Source organism: Coturnix japonica, chromosome 2 (genome assembly GCF_054131305.1).
Source record: "Coturnix japonica strain WE chromosome 2, WE-NBRP24, whole genome shotgun sequence".
NCBI classification, from domain to species: Eukaryota; Metazoa; Chordata; class Aves; order Galliformes; family Phasianidae; genus Coturnix; species Coturnix japonica.
In genome coordinates this window covers 84,500,906-84,521,128 of record NC_140664.1, presented here as the reverse complement: position 1 = coordinate 84,521,128, position 20,223 = coordinate 84,500,906, and the positions used below count along the sequence as shown (strand labels likewise).

General features: G+C 41.9%; 1 protein-coding gene across 3 annotated transcripts in view; it reads right to left on the bottom strand.

Moving 5' to 3' along the window:
* RETREG1 (reticulophagy regulator 1) overlaps positions 1-19,830 on the bottom strand; it is a 53,277-nt gene extending 33,447 nt beyond the window's left edge. Inside the window, exons 1-3 of one of the 3 annotated variants that reach the window (XM_015854416.3) lie at positions 19,469-19,830; positions 9,821-9,927; positions 8,080-8,110 (exon numbers count right to left, since the gene is read on the bottom strand). In XM_015854416.3, the coding sequence (XP_015709902.2) occupies positions 8,080-8,110; positions 9,821-9,927; positions 19,469-19,719 (389 nt within the window). In that variant the 5' untranslated portion in view covers positions 19,720-19,830. Of the gene's footprint in view, positions 1-8,075; positions 8,111-9,820; positions 9,928-19,468 lie in introns of all 3 variants that reach the window. The other 2 variants (XM_085537837.1, XM_085537838.1) reach the window with 2 other exon arrangements.
* Between the last annotated feature and the right edge of the window lie 393 nt (positions 19,831-20,223).

Sequence of the window (20,223 nt, the reverse complement as noted above, 5' to 3'; positions counted from 1 at the left end):
GGGGGGATTTGAACCCGGGCCTCCGGTGTTGCAACATGGCATTCCTACTGCTGCGCCACCGGGGCACACATGAAATGGATCTCCACCATAAATTAGAAAATCCTAGCAGACCAAATACTCATTCAGATATCTTTTTGGATTAGGAATAAATACTCTGGGTGAGAGCTGAAAGAGGCAGGGAATTGCAAGAACTTCCTTACAGAATGCTGCAATTGTATCCATCCAAGCCTGGTAGGAAGTACACTGCTACCTTTCAAAAGACAGTTCATATCTTGAGGCTGAGTTCAACACATGGCTTGAAGTCCATTTGTCTAAGAAAGAACATTAGTTTTTGGCTGACGTTTTACAAAAGTACATTCAAACCTTTTGGATCTTTCAGCTGGAAGGATATCTATCTAAAATATGAGAGGGCTTTGTTACTTCCCCTATGTACACTTCATTTAAAGTTTCACTTTCTCATTGAGAAAATACGTATTATTCACGTTTCTGGACATGTTTTCCTATAATACTATTTAGGTCAGCAGCCAAAATATACCCTGCCTCTGAAGCACACTATTTATAATAAACACTCTGTCAATAGAGTAAAAAACAACAAAAAAAAAACAAAAAAAAAAAAGTAATAAAGCAAAGGACTATAATTTACAAGTGCAGTCATACTCAAATTTGACAGCAACGTATATAAAGTGTGCACTAGAAGCTGAGTTTCCAAGGATTTTTGAATGAATAGGGAAAGTGCAACAGATGCTATACTTTGTATTCCCTGTAGTGAGATTTCTAAAACTTTTTCTCTTGCGCTGAAGATGATAATGTTGCCGTATCAGTGTGGAACATGAAAGTACTAAAAGACACTTCCAAACTCCCAAGCTGAAAGCTGAGAAAATTTGGCATAATGCAGGCATCTGGATGTTCTTGCACTGGATATTCTTGGACTGTCCAAAAGAGCAAATTCAACTGCAGGATCTGCCATACTTGCTCCTGCCTAAGACAGAAGAGTAGATGGAGGTATCTGTTTTTGAGCTAGTACTGTGGAAAAAGGGACAAGTGGAGAAAGGGACAAGTGGAGAAAGGGACAAGTGGCACAGGAGAGCAGTAACAAGATATTCTAGCAATTTTATCTGTCTGAGGTCCATTTCCTCACCCATCTCCTCCATTGTACTGACTGTGTTCACTTGATCACTGTGTTCACTTGATCACTGTGCCTTAAAAACAATTAGGATGTGGTGCTCAGGGACATGATTTAGCGGAGGGTTGTTAGGGTAGTATGGTTAGGTTGTGGTTGCACTTGGTGATCTTTAAGGTCTTTTCCAACCTGAGCAATTCTGTGATTCTATGATTCTATTCAACTCATCTGTTTCTAGGAGCTGTTCTGTTTTCTTAATTCTGGAAAGAAGCTGATGTAAAAAAGAAAAAATTATAAAAACCAAAACAACTTGGGAGGTTGCATTTTTTCCTCACTGGTGATAATACAGGTATTATGTGACATGCCAGCAAGAATGAAACAGCGATCTCAGAATTGGGTCAGCTCAGAATTAGCATTTCTTGGGTTGTTCACAATGTACAAAGCCTTCTGGCTGCACTCATAGACACCTTTAACAGAACAGCTTTTTTGGCACAGTAGATCCATAAACATTCTTACAAATAATTGAAAGGTGACTGTAGCACCATACTTAAAAAAAAATAAATTAAACATGAAGTCAAGCAGGCTTTACTGTATGTTATAAATTGCTGAAGAAAGGCAGACAGGCTTATGTAAAGTGATGAACAAAGGCTGTTTTTCCACCCTCTCATCATTACAAAGCTAGCATTTTTTCAACTGAGTGCAATAGTTCATTTCTACCAATGAGTAACAAAGGAAATTAATTACTGAGTCACAGTTTGCACAGGATGTAGCATACCCTGCAGTTTGCCAAGGCTGTATTTATGTCAGGTACTCATTTCACACATTCAATCACTGATGCAGTGACTTCACTTGAATAAAAGTATTTAAAATCTAGTTTATTTAAGCAACACAAAGAATACATGCGTGTCTTATGGTGCTGGTTCTCAGGCGACCTATTTTCCAACACAAGGAAAACTGACAAAATGATGGGTATAAGGATTTTTGGAAGCCTCCATGTGAAATCACCTGTTCCACACTGTTTCTCCTTCTGATTTACTCAGAAAATAACATTTGTTTATCCAGGAGAGTATATAAAAAAGAATGTTTCAACAAGCTTAGAAACAATTAATGAAATTTCTTGTCAACAAGATTTGCGAGACCAAGAAACCAGAATATGCAAATTATTCTTCTGCTTCTTGATATTTTATTTAAAGATCTGTCCAAAAACACTTTTGCTATCAGAAGAACGAGAAAAAAAAAAACAGAAGTAAGCAAAGGTAATCTCCTCCCTTGTACCTCAGTCCGCAAAGCCACAATATATGTAAATGTAAATCCGTCAGAGCTCTTAAAATAGTTTACAGTTGTCTCTAGACAGCCCTTGGTAATTTTGACTACAACTAGTCAATAGGTTCAGAAATCCTATCAGAGGAAAGGACAGGAAAGAAAGGAGTAATACATTTATCCAAGAATTGTTCTGCCCATAAGCAATCCCCACAAGGTAACAGCACATTTCATTGAAAAGCCATACCAAAGGGCAGGTATTAGAAATGCCTTGTTATACGAGATTGACATGTATTGTCATGCAATACCCACACTAATCCTTCAGATGACTGAGAGGAAATATCCTGGAAGGAGTGGCAGAAACTATAGAGGACAGAATCAGGGTTCAAAGAGGAGCTTGGACTGGAATATGACATGAAACAATCAGCCAGTCAAGCTCATCAAGGAAGTATAATGTTTTATAAGACAAATGGATGAATGCAAAAACAGCAATATCAAACGAGCAGTACAGAGAAAAAGGAGAATATTCACAACAGGATCTAAGCTATTTGAGTTCTCTGCAGTATTTTTAGAGAAAATAAATCTATGTCTGGAATATATATGCAAGGCATAGAATAATTGATCTTTTACATTTGATAATGACAAGGCCTTGGTTTGGGGCACTATGATAGGAAATACATGGATGCTACGAGGAAAGCAGCAGGAACAATCAGTTTCCAAAAGCCTAACTCTCAAATCAGTAAATATCTGGGAAGATGAAATATATACTAGTGACAAAAAAAGTTAAAGAAACTCCAGTAAAATTCCCCTGGTCCCTTGTTTCAGCCAGTACTTCCTCAGCAGTTACTCCCTTCTTCCTGCCTCAAGAATGCATCACCTTTATTCTTTAGCTGATAGGGACAGAAGGCAAGTTAGGCTTACCCAAAGAAGTATGCCATGTTTGTTTGGACTTCAGAAGTATCAGGGGAGAGGATGTTTGTTTGTTTGTTAAATCTGTTAACAGTCTTAATGCAGTTGAATACAGCCACGTGAAGAACATATTTAGTCTGGATGATCAAACCAAGACCAACTGTTTTAGCAACAGAAACTGATACTCTTAGCCTGGTTTCAGTACTGGCACACAGTTGACTGGCCTTGGCTTACTTTAGCTTTGTTATTATCTGCAGCATCGAGGAGATGAATTAACACACGTAACACAAAAGCATTTCTGTTACAACCTTGACCCTGTTTCCTAATGGAAATCTTATTTCCTCTTATTTCCTAATCTACTAATCTTCAGATGGATCTTTCACAAACACCCTAAAGGAAAGAACACTCATCTTGAGATATGATTAAGTATATCCTCAAGGTCTCAAGAGTGATCTGAAGACAGAATCATACTGTGCTGGATAATCATTTTGGAAAAACTGTTTGCATAAGTAGAGGCAGAACTAAATCCAGAATTCAGTCCCCGGGCTTGTTTGTCAAACCCTACGGCTTTTATGTCTGTGTATGGCATTCCAGCACATTACTGCAAGAGTGAACTTCTCATTCTAAGCACTAGAATCAGTCCACGACATCCTTAAGATCGATGAGCCTTTAGAACAACAGGAAGTAGTGACACAAAACCTTATGCTCCTTGTCATCACACCTAGGTGTAAAGCATATTCAAGGGAAACAAGAAGTTACTATTGAGGCATAATGCGCCTATAGGCTGGTTAGGTATCTCATAGAGGACGAGACAAATCATGCTATGTGTCTCACAGAATACTTCTACTCTTCTCAATTGATCACAGAAAACTAGGTAGACTAGATAAAAAACCTTACCTTCACTGAATTAATTTCAGTCTGTCTTAAATCAATGCAGCAGGCAAAGCATATGATAATCAGAGGTATGTAATGCATCAGATGTAATAAATGAAGCACATCCTCCATGTGTTAATTAGATGAAAGGTGTTTATCTGCAGCAAGAACATGATGAGTGTTTTCTATTGGTGTCTGTGACATATCAGGAAGAATTATGCACCTGCACATTACTGGAGTTACAATTAGTTTAAAAAAAAATAATAATCTTATTCTTAGAAAACAAACAAATAAGCAGGATTCAAACATTTCCACATGCAATACTTGTAATGCAGAAAATCGACCTGCACAGAGTGAGTGCTCTAATCCTTATAATCATGACAAACTTCTCCAGACTGGGCTGACACAAGGGCGAAATTTGTGCAGGTCAAAAGATGAACCCAGATCTTAGAGAGGTACAGTCTGAAGTTGCTCTACCAAGGAATGGATGTAGCATCTGCTGGCCCAATAGCTGCAGTTTCCTAGCAAGCAAAGATACTTGTTCCCCTGCAAGTGAATGGCAACTCTGACAGTTCTGAGAGGTCACATCTATCACAGACAGTAAACTCTTTGGAAAGAAATATCTGAATTAAGCACTGCAGGAGATGGCAAGAGATAGGGGAGTTCTGGACAGTAACCTCTACGTGTCTGTTTGTATGCTCCTGTCAGCAAGGATACTGTCTAAGAAAAATCCAGGACGGCTAACTACTGAGCAGAGTCTCATGACAAGCTCATTTAAAGCAATGCAATGAAAAAGATGCAAGGCCATGTTGCTCTACCTAGTTAGCAGTGCTCCACAAAGACAAAGCAGAACTGAAAGCAAATGCAGCAAAATAAACTTTGCGGAAGGACTTTTAATGCTTAGTTCAAAACTTAGAGCATACTTGCAGCAGAAGGGATGTGCAACGTAGATGAACACTGAAAAACAAATGCAAGTATCATAACAAAGAGAATTAATCTTGCAAGGGCTTCCTCTCATTGCATGAATTCTTAGCCTCTGTAAGAGCGCTTTATGAGAGACTTTGCTGAAAGCCTAATAGGAAATCCAGGTGAATTTTCCTGAATATCAGCATTCATCTGCAGTATTGCTGACTCTTAAAATACAGAAGGTCTGTGATATCACGCCCCTTTAAGAAATTGTCCTTGCAGACCCCCAGTGCAGTGCAGGACAGACATGTCCTTCACTAGATCTTCTGACCATCTGTACAGAACAGATCTGCCTTTACTGACATTTTATGTCACTGTGTCATGACTTCTCTATAAATAGATTCTCCTTTAGACACTTCACAGTCCTCTGGTGTTAAGGCGGCTTTGAGAGTTTACTTAACAGAAGTGATATTTCAGCTGTTGGCATCCTTTCAGTTAGAACTCTTTCATGCTCACATAAGGACTTTGCATTTGTTTGCAGTGTGGGTGTTTAAGTTTGCTGGGTTTGTTTTTTTGTTTTTTTCCTGAATTCCTGTTGATTAAGTTGAAATTGAAAGAACTGTTCTAAGACACTGGTGGGGGCGGGCCTGGGGCTTCACTGTTTTTTGTTTTCTTTGGGATTGGATAATTTTCATGTTAGCTTACAAGGGTTGTTTCAGTAGTAAAGCCTTCTATTTTATGACGTTGGCCCACAAGGTCAGCAGTGGATATTGGTGGTATGGCAGTAGACACTGGACCTTCCCACTGGTATTCCATTAATTATGCTTTGTTGCTGTGCGACAAATGGCAGCAGAGGGACAGTTGGACAAAGTGATGTCAAACATGGAAGCACATGTGAAGCAAAGGAACATTGCTGAATCCCTCCATACAAAAAAGCACCTATCACCATTCACTGACACTTGCTGAATGCTTATGGAGACCAAGAAATAGATGGTGAGGTGGTGAGCGATACATTCCAGCAGTGGCAATGAGGACATGACAAGCCATATTCTGGACAGCCATGCACAACCATCATACCAGGAAATTAAGAGTTCCTGTTGATAATTGATGAAAATGCAGAGCTAACGGTGGTGACTATGTTGAAAAATAATATATTGTAGCTGAAAATTTGCTCTATCAAATAGCGTTACTGTGCTCTTTATACACATTGTAGTTTTCATCGAAATACATCAATTTCAGAGCAACCTATAGAAAAGTAAAACATAGTTTTGAGCCATTTGGCTAAAAAAGTAGTAAGATGAGAGTCTCCTTACTATGCTAAATGATTCTGGTTACGAGGAAGACCAACAGCAAAGAATCACAGAATTTCAATGATGTATCAAGTGACTTGCTTGCCAAAAGACAGATAAAAGAGAGGTAAATATGAAGTGAGTCATACTTATAACAGAACCTTAAATACCATACAGGCATGAAGGTGATCTTTGTTAAATGCCCACGTAAACATCAGTTCAGTGCTCAGCAGAGGTTAAAAAACGCCAATCAAACATGAAGATTCATTATGAGGGCATTGTTATTCTAATGCATAGTCCAAGGTCTTCTCAAAGTGGAACACAACCTCTTACCCTGTCCCCATATCATCAGCATGACAGAAATGGAAGTCACAAAAGGCACAATGAATACACCAAAGCTATAGAAAACTTCTCATAATCATTGAATTTGTGGACTTAGCAGACACAGACCATTGGAGAGTATTAATAGAGTGTGATTATTTACTAACTCTTCCAACCATAAAAGGAGAAAGGTAGAATGGAATTAAGATGCTACTATGTAGTATTAGTAACCAAGCACAAGGCTGTACTATTCACATAACATAAAATTCAGCAGTGGGCCTCTGTGCTACATGATGTTTTGACTACTGGAAGCTTGCAATACCAAAAGCAACAAGTCAAATTAATGAAAGTAAAAGTCCACCCAGCACAGGCTGGGGGGAAGGGAAAACACAAGTTATGTGGTACTTCAATTAAAGTCTTTTAGCTGCAAGTTGCTGAAGGCTGGGAAAGTATATAATGAGAATCATCTTAGAAGCTTGTCCTGCTCTTATACACTGTGACTGGCCTGGTTTCTCCTGCTCCTAAACTGATCTTGTGTTCCTGTTACTGCAAATTACCTTGCACAGAGGCATACAACATTTATGTTATATTAGCTAGTAGCACAGGCTACAGTGAGAGAGAGAAAATAATAGGGAAACTGCTATTTCCTATAGAGACAGAGCTTAACACGGTAGTGTACTAATGTCTATTTGTAATGCAACAGTTGCTTTCAAACGATGCTGGATGTACAATGACCACTGGTGGTCTATTCAGAAAAAAAATAGCTTAAATACACAAACTTTTACTGTGGAAGTAGTCTGTACATTCAGAAATATTGTATAAATCCTGAACAAATGAAATCAGTTACATACACCACCCTAACAACATTATACAAACATTTGCGTGTGAGCTGAGTCAGCACAACGGTAAATCAAGAGATTTCACAGTTATTCCTGGGGATATCAACTAATATTTAACTGAAATGAAATTTTAAATTGATTACTTGTAAAGTTTATTACAGAGATAAAGGAAATCACAGCAGGCTTAACCACTTCTAGAAGGCAATTGTACGATGATGTTCTAAAAGAAAGCGACCTCCTTAACCAGCACTGCACTTTTCTCTAGTAACTAGATTCAAAGGAAACACCGATTTCCAGAAAACACAAAACATCATAAACCTATTGAGAAAAAGCATTTCTAGAAGTACTTGACACATTGATGTAGTCTTTAATACAATTAAACTCAGAAAAAATTATTTGTGAACAGTTATTAAAACTGAAACAAACAATAACAAACCTAAAAAAGATACTTAAATAATTCCATTTCTATTTTAACTACAGGGAAAGTACACTCTTAAATTCCAGATTAACCGTAAGAAGCGATGATATCAAATAAACAGCATATTAAAAATAATGTACCTACTTGTCAGTGATGCTCCTCCAAAGCTGTGCACCTGCAACAAAGAGAACATAAGATGATTCACAATGCACTAAAACAGAAACCGTATATAGTTTTTTCCTCTTTATTTGTAGAAATATGCGAATTTGGGACAAAATGAGTAAGGAAGCCTACATAACAATTAAAACCAGAGTGACAACCATTAGAACACATCTTTTTCCATAAACTTAACCTACCAGTTTAAATAGTAATGAATAGTTTGTAGCTACATTTTCACATTGAAGTAGAAGGTAACCAATAGGACTCCTGCTTTACAACTACAAACTGACAATCACTTTCTACATTCCTTACGACCCTGTACTAATCTTGCCATCTAGTGGCTAGCTGGAAGTGGGAAGTAGCTGTACAGAATTGTTATTCTGGGAAGAAGTTCTTCTGCTGTTTGGAGTGACAATTATTTCCAAATCACTACAAGAAGAAATATTTCTTTCTATTCGATCAATAACCATTCATTAGATTTGCGTTAAAAAATAAACAAAAAACACTGAAAGAAATGCAAGTGGTGTAAAATAATCATACTGAGAATATAAAGCTGGGAAACAGAGGTCTTCCTAATTTCATTTTTATGATGAATTGTTGAGTAATCCCACGCCAGATGGGAACACCAGATGAAGACGGGATGGTATTTTGACTCTGCCAGCTTGGTAAATATTGGTACGTCTAGCATTTGGTCAATACAAAAAGCATCAATTAGCAGTAAGAGCTAAGAGAGAACTTGTGTAAATCACCACCTGACTGGTGGGTCATTCTGTGTTAGAGGTAACTTACACAACACTGAGTCTAAAAAATTATGATAAGTTTTTTAAGTTGTCCACTGAGCAAGCAGGCAGCAGAACAGCCATTAAGATTGTGGAGAAGGCAATGACAGTGAACAGTACTTCAAAAAAGTTTGTGAATAACTGTTGTAACTTAGCAGGGAACTGTAGGCTGGGGAAGTAAAAAATGAAAGGACAGCATACTGCAGAGGAATACTGTGCATCTCTGATGCTTATTTCCTGCATTCCTTAATGATTTTTCAAACACTCTGCATTGGATTCAACATCAAAGAACAAATAAAACATGTCACTTCAAAAAATGTTCCCTAATAACATGAAGTACAAGAGATGAGAGTCATTTTGCCAAAGAATGTTCAAGATGGTAATGAAGTATGAGACAAAATAAATTAAAAACAAGCAAACAACAACATAAAAAACAGTCAATCAGCCAATGAATTATTAATCTCTTTCAAACTTGGTAGTATTCACATAAGAGTTTTTACGCACTGGAAACTGCAGTGAACTGAAATCTAGAAAAGAAGTATCTTTCACTTATTTCAACTGTGCAAAAAATAGGCCACTTCACAACCCATTTCCAAAGATGACTGATTCCTATTTGCTCTCCCAAACCTACCAACAGCCACCTAGTGTACAATCAGAGGAGACAGGAACTTTTAGGGAAACAATGTATTTTCAGCTCAATCAGTTGAGAGACAAGAATGATTGTTCACTGATAGTGCTTATACTCACGCTGAAGCTAGTCTCATAGTAGTAGTACCCTGATTATAAAATAGAAACTTCACAGAAAATGGTAACAGATCATTGTAGATTCCATCTGATATTTTTGCAATAATCCTAGTATCATAATATTAAAGATGATCTAGTAATGTACTTATATGCTATGAAACATGAATGTGAAAGCAAGGAATTTTATCACTATAGTGCCTTACCTTTTACCCTAGATAACACCAAATCCTTTATTATCTGTAGAACTAGTAGTCCAAGTATAATGAGAGAAGTCAGATGATACACTCTCCAAGGGGTCAGCGCAACAAACCTAGAATGTTAAGAAAAAATAAACACTGAATTCTTGTGAACTGATTGGAATTATACATAAACCTACAGGTTGAAAATAAAAAGAAAAAATAGACTAACAGGACATTAATTAAATTTAGTTTCTTCCCCCTGTGCTTTCACAGGAAGCAAACACTAAGAGCTCCAAGCACGCCAGGCTCATTTAACCATACATTGAGTTTTTAGTACATTTTTTTTGTCCATGCTTTTATCTAAGCACAGCTAAAGTATACAAACAGAATATCTTCATTACTGCATAAGAAGCGTTACTTTTACAATCAATTTATGTTTTATTAACATAAATTGTTTTGTGTTTTTTTTTAATTCAGACACAGCATAAGTTAAACATTTCCTTGTGTTTCTTACAGGACCTAACTTCACAGCAGATCCTTATACAAACGATTCTTTCAAATGTGAAGATGAGGTAAAATCATGTCATTCATAGCACAATACTCCAACTTGTCTTCATAATGAGCTTTTGTGATTTTTGTTCTTCATTACAAAAAGTTTTTGCAATGAGCCTAGTTGAGTCACAGAATCACAGAATGACCCGGGTTGGAAGGGACCTCAAGGATCATGTAGTTCCAACCCCCCTGCCTGGCAGGGCCACCAAACATACACCTTTACTAGATCAGGTTGCCCAGGGCCCCGTCCAACCTGGTCTTGAACACCTCCAAGGACGGGGCATCCACAACCTCCCTGGGCAGCCTGTTCCAGGGCCTAACCACTCTCCTAGTGAAGAACTTCCCCCTAACATCCAACCTAAATCTTCCCTCTTTTAACTTAAAACCATTAAGTTCCAGACAAAAAAAAAAAAGAGATGGAAGCTGAAGATAGCCAAGAATAGCAAGAAGCTACTGTCCAGGGTAGTGGTAAGAGTAACAACAAATACAGTCATACAAAGCATGTAAATGGTTTGTAAACAGAACAGTTGGACACAAAACTAGTTGTTGTGGCAGCTTTCCTGCAGGAACAAGAGGGAAAGGAACTGAAGCACGGTGTGCTCCAGTATCCTACGGAAAACCCTGTGAACACATGGTTTTTACATAAAGAAAGTTGCCTTCTAGGAGTTTCTACTAAGCTGAAGATACAGTTGTGGAAAACTGCTCTCATACTCCCTGCAGGCCTGAGAAAACTGAATTGCATCAAAGAAAACCTCCAAAGGCTTTGTCTTACCCACTTTTTTTTCTAAACTTGCTGATGATGGGAGAGAAGGGGAGTTGTGACAATACAGAGAATAGTTTTTAATGTTATTTCTTTGTTCGTAACAAAGGCAGACCTTTAAGTTGTACAGAATTAATACTACGACTATCCTACATGGTGCTTGTTCATTAGCATTTTATAGGATTGAATAGCAAGTTTTAACTTCACAGTTAACACTGGGCAGTCCTTAGTGGCTGAAATACACCAGTACTGGAGTTTATCACAGAATCACAGAATTGTAGGGGTTGGAAGGGACCTCTAGAGATCATCGAGTCCAACCACCCTGCCAAAGCAGGCTCCCTACACCACGTCACACAGGTAAACATTCATAAACACACATTTTACTAGTTCTTAAAGGTAAGAAAAGACACTTACTACCTGCCAAAGAATACAGAGAGCATTTGACCTACTTTACAGTCACGACTAAGCCATACTCATAGTTTCACTGCAATCACAGCTGTCACCTGCTGTTAAAAACGGTTGCACTAACATGGACAAGGATTAGCAAACAAGGATTAGCAAGGTAGCATCCTGTCTAAAAGATGTTTCCAAGACATCTCATTCTACATTCCTGTTACTACAGTCTTTCTGCTCCATAAATTTTTTTGGGGAAAAAAAAAAAAACAACGCAATCTACATAGAGCAGTTATCACAGCAGTCAAATGAGTTCACTTATATGGAGAACTTCAAATTGTTAAGGATTCTGGTGTCTCAGTGCTGTTAGTTCTCAATCTTTCCTCCATTCTTTCGGTATTTTTTGTTCAGGTCACACTGTTTGCAACAAAGATCGTCTCATACAAACTCACAGCCACCGTTTGTCAGCCCTCAGGTGCTCCAGTAATACAGATTAGAAACACTGCGAGCCATATGTCAGACAAGTCTACGCCCTTAAGTCCCTTAGGGTTCAATGGCTGATAATGTTCTCCCTAGTTTTTTGGCATATGTCCACCTTCAGCTTATTGAAAGGTTAGTCCAACATGCTGGGATCTGAAAACCACGTATTATGCTAATGGTGTAGCAAAATTCTTAAAGGAATTATCAACATGAGGCATAGCAACTGGATTAACAAAAAGTCACGGTGGCACAGCAGTACTTTCGCTTATGATTAGGAGTTGTTTTTTTCCTCCTCTTATTTTAATTAACAAAGTTTATTTGAATACTTCTAAAACACATACATACCCGACAAAACTGAGGGTCCAGAATGACACCATCATATACTGTGTACAGTATACTTAAGGCCTTTACTCAGACAAAGATTCAGATGCAGTCACCTGGTTTTAGGGCAGCTAGAAGTGCTTCAGACCTCTCACCCAGACAACAGTGGTCTCACCTGTGAGACATCCTCTGCTGACATTTAGAGCAGCCAAATGGAAGAGCTACTGGAGGTAGTAAGCAGAAGGCAGATCACTGGGGAGTATGAACTTGATCAGGTAAGCACCTGAATAACTGACCTAACTGGACCTACTTCTAGCAAGAAGTCAGACTAGCTGACATCCTGTTGTCTTCCCATCCTACGGTCTTCTATGACTCTACAAACAGGTGATTTACATGGTATCTTGCAGAAGCAGCAGCTCAAGTTCAGGCAATGCAAAACAGGAAAGTTAGGTAGACCTTGAGGGAAGATTCCCAAGATGGGAGAGCCTGAGGCCTCCTGTGGCAGCAAACCAGTTCCTTCTCTGCCCTTTGAACTGAATGCACAAAATCAGTACTGTGACATCACAGTATCATAGTCTCGTGTGGGTTGGAAGGGACCTTAGCGATCATCGAGTCCAACCCCCAGGATTCGAGCCTCCTGTGTAGCAAAGCGGCACTTCTACCACTTGCGCCACGGGGGATTTGAACCCGGGCCTCTGGTGTTGCAAAGCGGCATTCCTACCACTGCGCCACCGTATTAGTCAGTATAGGGAAGACAGCTCCATTAAGAGAGGCCTCAAAGCCAACTGGGCATGAACACGGCACTAGTACCAAGGGGAAGCACAAGGTGTTAAGGCACTGAAGATCATCTTCTACAGAGAATGAAAGCAAACAGTGCCAAAAAAACATGCTGTCATGAGAAGTCTGCTGCTTGCCTGTGGCCTGACTTCCACGTCATCTCCTTGTTCGTGCTTCAGGCACCACTGACACTGTCAAGAGAGAACTGGAGCAACAGGAAAAACTGAGGAAAAATTGCAGGAAACTGAGAAACAGGTGAATTATTGTAGCAAAATGCTCCTTCAATTCTTTACATTTTCGAAGTTTAAAATACTTTTCATGTAGTAGAGAAAAGTGCAACTCTCTGTTCAGATGCGGAAGAAACACCTTTTTCACTTGAACTTTTCTCTCAGCAAGCGCACCACCCAACAACACAGACATCTTAAGATTGTAATAAAACATTCACAGTCTCACAGTCTCGTGCGGGTTGGAAGGGACCTTAGAGATCATCGAGTCCAACCCCCCGGGATTTGAGCCTCTGTGTAGCAGAGCGGCACTTCTACCACTTGCGCCACAGGGGGATTCGAACCCGGGCCTCTGGTGTTGCAACACGGCATTCCTACCACTGCGCCACCGAAGGCACCAAACAAGAATACAAGCCAAACACTCGAACAAGAATAGAATGAAGAACTGGAAGAAGTCAATTCAACCAAGATAATTTCCATCCAATAGTGCCTAACTAAAAATTCTGTCATTAAATACATAAAAATAATACTAAAAAAACCCCACAACCAAGCAACAAGAACCAGAAGAGGACACAACTACCACTCTAAAACTTGCAACATTCTCTTCAATTACTTTTTTGTTAAAGACAAAGACAATTCAATCTTCAAGCTTTTATTCAAGAGGTTTATTTGCCAGGTTTTATACAACAGATTAGGACTGTGTTTGTTGAGCCAGAAAGCACAGATGGCATCCATCAACCTGGACAGCAGCTCCCTAGGAAACCTAGAAATAAAGATTTAGGAATCATCAAAGAACCACAGAATGGTCTGGGTTGAAAACAACCACAATGATAATTGAGTTTCAACCCCCCTGCTGTGTGCAGGGTCACCAACCACCAGACCAGGCTGCCCAGAGCCACATCCAGCCTGGCCTTGAATGCTTCCAAGGATGAGGCATCCAGAGCCTCCTTGGGCAACCTGTTCCAGTGCGTCACCACCCTCTGCATGAAAATCTTCCTCCTAATATCTAACCTAAATCTCCCTGTCTCAGTTTAAATCCATTCCCCCTTGTCCTGTTGCTGTTCACCCTCGTAAACAGCCTTTCTCCTTCCTGTTTATATGCTCCCTTCAAATACTGGAAGGCTGCAATGAGGTCTCCCCAAAGCCTTCTCCAAGCTAAAGAAGCTCAGTTCCCTCAATCTTTCTTCATAGGAGTAATACATTAACTCCCAACATAAGAAAGACTCCCACCAGCTCAAACTGTTGTCACTTGGCAGCCACCTGTAGAAGCGGCACAAAAGGCAAAGACTGCTGAACACTTCTACAGAATTACGATTAGCTACAAGTCACTAAGACAAAGGGTAAGAATTGAAATGGCTTATTCTCTCTACCCGAACTACAGGAAACAAGATTTTTATCTCATATCATCAACATAATTCTCTAAGCAAAAATATGACATCTCATGATGTGTGCAGGAAAACCTCCTGGGGAAAGCAGTAGTTAGAACTATGTTTGTGGGCTCTAGATCAGATTTGCCATAACTGATTCCATTCAGATGGGCATTTAAAATAAAAGCTTATAAAAGGAGGATGTTTCAGTGACCTCAACAACCTTCTGAGTCTACCACGACATCAAATGCTACCATTTCACAGAATCACAGAATTGTAGGGGTTGGAAGGGACCTCCAGAGATCATCGAGTCCAACCCCCCTGCCAAAGCAGGCTCCCTACACCATGTCACACAGGAAGGCATCCAGGCGGGTCTTGAATATCTCCAGAGAAGGAGATTCCACCACCTCCCTGGGCAGCCTGTTCCAGTGCTCCGTCACCCTCACTGTAAAGAAGTTCTTCCACACATTCGTGTGGAACTTCCTATGCTGTACTTTCATCCCATTACCCCTAGTCCTGTCCCCATTTCTTCAGTGAAAACGGGAGATGCTTCCACGAGTTAAAAGTACACTGAATTAAGCACAGAAATCAAAGAACCTGCCTGCCTTTATTCTTGTACAAACATGCCCAGATGACCTCAATTAACCCGTACTCTGGGAAAGTGCAGAAGAACCCTTAATCCCATTTTCTCATACAGTAGCAGCAGTTTGATGTTAAAAAAAATCCACCACCACCACATTGCCCTAAATCTCCTTTTCTCTAATGCTCTCATTAGTCCTGTAACATCTCCCATGGAGCACAGCATATCTTCCTAGAAGTTCTATTGTTCTCAGGATTACACTCGCTATTTTAAAGGTCTCGTTATCTTGAGCTACAAAAGAAAGTAAGAATCATTTCTCTCTGGACACAACTAGGTTAGGTGCAGAATGCCTTTGTGTCATGAGGGAACTACAAACCCAAGCTGTGTTGCAGTTCTGCTCGGTTTAGCATTTCCATCTTCCATAAAGTCCTCATCCTGGATTTGGTCCTTAATTATTCAGTAATGCTCGCTTTCCCTCAGCTCCTCAATTATCCTCCTTGATTTCTTTGCTGATTGATCCCGCTTTCTGCTGAGTGGTTGAAAACATACTGTCAAGTGGCCAGGTTTTTTATGTAACACAGCCTGGCTCTTAAACAATGTCAATTTTCATTCCAGTAAACCAATCTCTCAGCCAAAACTATGCAAGTTGTCACGAAAAAAAAGCTGTTGAGATAATGGTGCTTTTTTTCTTAATTAAATTGATTTAGCCTTCCATTCCACCTTACCTTTGAAGCCTTCTAAAATTTTAATAACATGTTGGAAAACTAAACATAAGAAGGGAGGTTGTAGTGAGCTGGGGGTTGGCCTCTTCTCTCGTGTAATCGGTGATAGAACTAGAGGGAATGGTTTTAAGCTGCGCCACAAGAGATTCAGGCTGGACATTAGGAAGTATTACTTCTCGGAAAGGGTAGTCAGGCATTGGAATGCACTGTCCAGGGAGGTGGTGGAGTCACCGACCATGGGAGTGTTCAAGAAACGTTTGGATGTTGTGTTGAGGAATATGATTTAGCTGGGAAGTATTGGTAATGGTTGGACTAGATGATCTTCTAGGTCTTTTCCAACCCTGATAATTCTGTGATTCTGTGATTAAAGCTACCCACCTGAAAACAAGTAGCCCCTACAATTCAATCACAGCTGACATTGCTATCAGAACATGAACTTGAGTTCAGAAAGCATGGGAAGCTTTTGGGAAAGCATCCATTCCACAAGATAAGGATTCGAAAACAGCTGAAAACAGTTCTGAAAGAGTATCAGCTGAATTCAAGCCATGGGGAGTTCACCAGCACTACCTGCAGTTTCAAAGCCTGGACTCATTAACACCCAGAGATGTCTAAGTGAAAATGAAAGTCAAATTTCGATAGCCAATACAACTGAGACAAAGTCTCTGAATTTCTCACTAATGGCAGCCTTCCAGTACATTAAGGCAGCCTACAGGAAGGCTGCGGAGGGACGTTTTAGAAGGGCACATAGGGACAGGATGAGGGGAAATGGCTTTCACTGGAAGAAGGTGGATTTAGACTAGATATCAGGAACAAATTCTGTGCTGTGAGGGTGATGAGATACTGGAACATGTTGCCCCCTTCCTGGGAGCACTCAAAGCCAGGCTGGATGGGGATTTGAGCAACCTGGTCTAGAGAGGTGTCCCTGCCTATAGCACGGGGCTGGAACTGGATGATCTTAAAGGTCCCTTCCAACCCAAACCATCCTATGATCCGGTGGCACACTGGTAATACTGGTACAAGAAGTTCCAAGCGAATCATCATTAAGAACAGCTCCACACAAACAAGTGGGGGCAAACAACCACTGGCCTGACGGCTCCCACACAGTACCACTACACTGACTGAACAACAGCAGCCATCACCTTATCAGCCTCCTAGGAACAACATCACCAGCATAAAAATGCCTCCCGATACAAACAAGACCAAGAGGAAAGTTGTATTTGTAAGCAGTGAGCTGGGTCTGAAGTTCAGAGCAGTCTTTGCATGAGAAATCCCAGGAAACTAAAAAATGGCAGAGTAATTAGCAGTGTAAAAACATCCATCAGTCACTATCAAGAACAATGTGTTTTAGGCCTCGTTAAAACAGTCCGTGATGATTTATTTGCAATATTTTAAAGTAAAAGAGCTTTGGAAAACATGGTGAAATTAAATTAGCAAATTTCTCGTACCACAAGAATGTTATTTCAGTAGTAAATGTAAAAAAATGTACTCATATACAGCATCCGATGGAAGATTTCTCAGGGGAAGAGTACCAATACTGCTGATACAGCCAAGGAAGCCCTCAGCCATCCTTTTGCTTTTCTCTCAATCCTGAGGAACACTGAGAATCGAGGCCCTATGCCCTGAACACAAGCAATCTGCAGATGGATGGGGAGTATTGCAGGCATGGGACAGCAGCGCTGAGGAACTAACAGGCAACGCTCCTCCAGCCCACAGTGCTGTCAGCACCGAGAGCTGTGAGGACAGGCTCTGCAGGCAGCTGGGCTCCACTCACACCCAGTGCTGTGTCCTGGCTCGAGCTGAGTCACAGCAACCAGGCTGACCAGCTGGACTGGAGCTCCAGAGGGAAGCAGAGGGAGCAAGCACGCTGCGCTGCAGATACGTGATGCCAACACACCAAAGGAGAGAAATGCGAGACCAGATTTAAAGCAGCGTTTCATTTTCAGTGTCAGCTTTCAGAGGTTTGCTGACGAGATCATTCCTGATGCTCTTCAGTTTTACTGCCATTTTACTGCATAGCTCCCCAGTTCATCTCTCAGCTCCCCTGGCATCAGGAAGGAGCTTTCCAAGGAGAGGCAGCAATATTACCAAAATAAAAGCAATCCTTGCACTGGTTTCATTTCAACCTGACTCATTTTGACACTAAGAAAGTAGAGTGAGCTACAAACCCCAACAAAATAACTTCAACCACAAGTCACTTCACAAGTTGCAGGAGGACTGTGAGACATTCTGTACACATTATACACAGCATGCACTATACACGTGGACAAAAGAACAGCAAACAGGTTGTCCAGTAGCTCTTACTCCTTGAGGCACAGAAATGAAACCAGTTAAACACCGCCCTTGATTTTATCAGAGCCAATTACAAAGAAACATAAAGCATTATGACCCTCCAAATTGCTGGCAGCACAGGTGAGCTCTGAGAGCAGAACCACATAATTTTCTTAGTGAAAGGACTTACGAAGGGCACTTAAGAGCAAGACTGATAACAAAAGTCAACTCAGATTACACATCACACACGCTGCTCCTCAGATTTGAGAGGATGAAGTGATTTTGGAGATATACGCACAGATATTTTCTCATGCAGTGTGAAGCTTCAGAAAGTTCTGTGTGACTTGGATCACCACTACAGTTATGGGGAACTAGGTGGAGTTTGCAGTTAATCCACTTATTTGCCTCTTGTTCATTGGAGAGGGAAGGAGGAAGCTTGAAGCACTGGAAACACAGTTCAAGTTCACAGAATTGGGATTCAGGTTGGAAGGGATTTCGGAACCCACTCACACCCAACCCCGTGCCATGGGCAGGGCTGCCACCCACAAACTCAGGCTGCCCAGGGCCCCATCCAACCTGGCCTTGAGCACCTACAGGGATGGGGCACCACAGCTTCTATGGGCAGCTGTGCCAGCACCTCACTGCCCTCTCGCTGATAAACTTCCCCAACATCTAAACTTCCCCTCTTTTACCTTTACACTGTTCCCCCTTACACTGCCCACGCCAGTCCCCCTCCTGTTCACCATCTCCCTTCAAGCACTGGAAGGCTGTGATGAGGTCTCCCCAGGGCCTTCTCCAAGTGATCAACCCCGGCTCCCTCAGCCTGTCCTTACAGGATTCAGTCTTAGGGTCTAGGCTGTACAATCACATGGAGTCCCAACACATAAACCTCCCCTAAGGTCAAGGGGAAGTTCTGAAGAAGTTTCACAAAGAAAGGCAAGCTTTTGTTTTCTACACAAATCATCAGAAGAGGTGCTACAAACATAACAACGAAGCCATCCTCTGTGAACTACCGACTTTTGTCAACCAAACGACACTGGACTAGAAAAACTTCAGTTTTAAAGGCAGGTTTGGTGAGCTGCAGCAACATTCCCACTGCCACCCCTCCATCAGGGCTGACCAGGCCGCCGACGAGGAGAAGCACACACACCTAAAGCAACCCCTGAGGGAAGGCACCCCCACACCGCCAGCCGTCAGAACCGCACGGTAGCGGAGGCCCAGCGCTCACCAGAAGAGCAGGTTGGCGCAGACGAAGCCGCCCAGGCTGTGGAGGGGCCGCTCCCAGCTCAGCGCCGCCGCGATGCAGCATCCCACCGCCAGACCCGTCTCCCCGAGCAGAGCCGCCGCCGCCCCGGCCCCGCCCGACACCTCAGCCGGGGCCGCATCCTGGGGGCCCTGCGGCCGCTCCCGCCCGCCGCCGCCGCCGCTCTCCCCGCCCGTCTCCGGCTGCTGCGGCCGCGCGGACGCCCCGCTCGCCATGGCTGGGTGGCGGCGGCCGGGCTGGGCTGGGCCGGGCCGGGCCGGACCGGGCGGGAGGCGGAGCAGAGCGGGACGGCGGGTCCCGCCCCGTCACACACTCACACACCCCGGTGGCGTCACCGCGGCAGGTGTCACGAGGGGCTGCGCGTGCGCGGGGCAGGTGCATGGGGAGGGCGGGGCTGAGGGCGGCGCCTGGCGGGGAGCGGCCGGTACAACGTACGGCCCCAGCTGGTGCACTGCTGGTAGGGTCGTTTAGGTTGGAAAAGACCAGTGAGATACCCAGCTCAACCGTTAACCCGTTCCCACCACGTCCCTCAGTGTCACATCTTCATGTTTCTTGAACGCACCCAGGGGCAGTGACTCCACCTCCTCCCTGGGCAGCCCGTTCCCAGGCCTCACTGCTCTCACTGAGAAGAAATATTTCCTAATATCACAGAATCACAAAGAATCATAGAATGACCCGGGTTGGAAGGGACCTCAAGGATCATGTAGTTCCAACCCCCC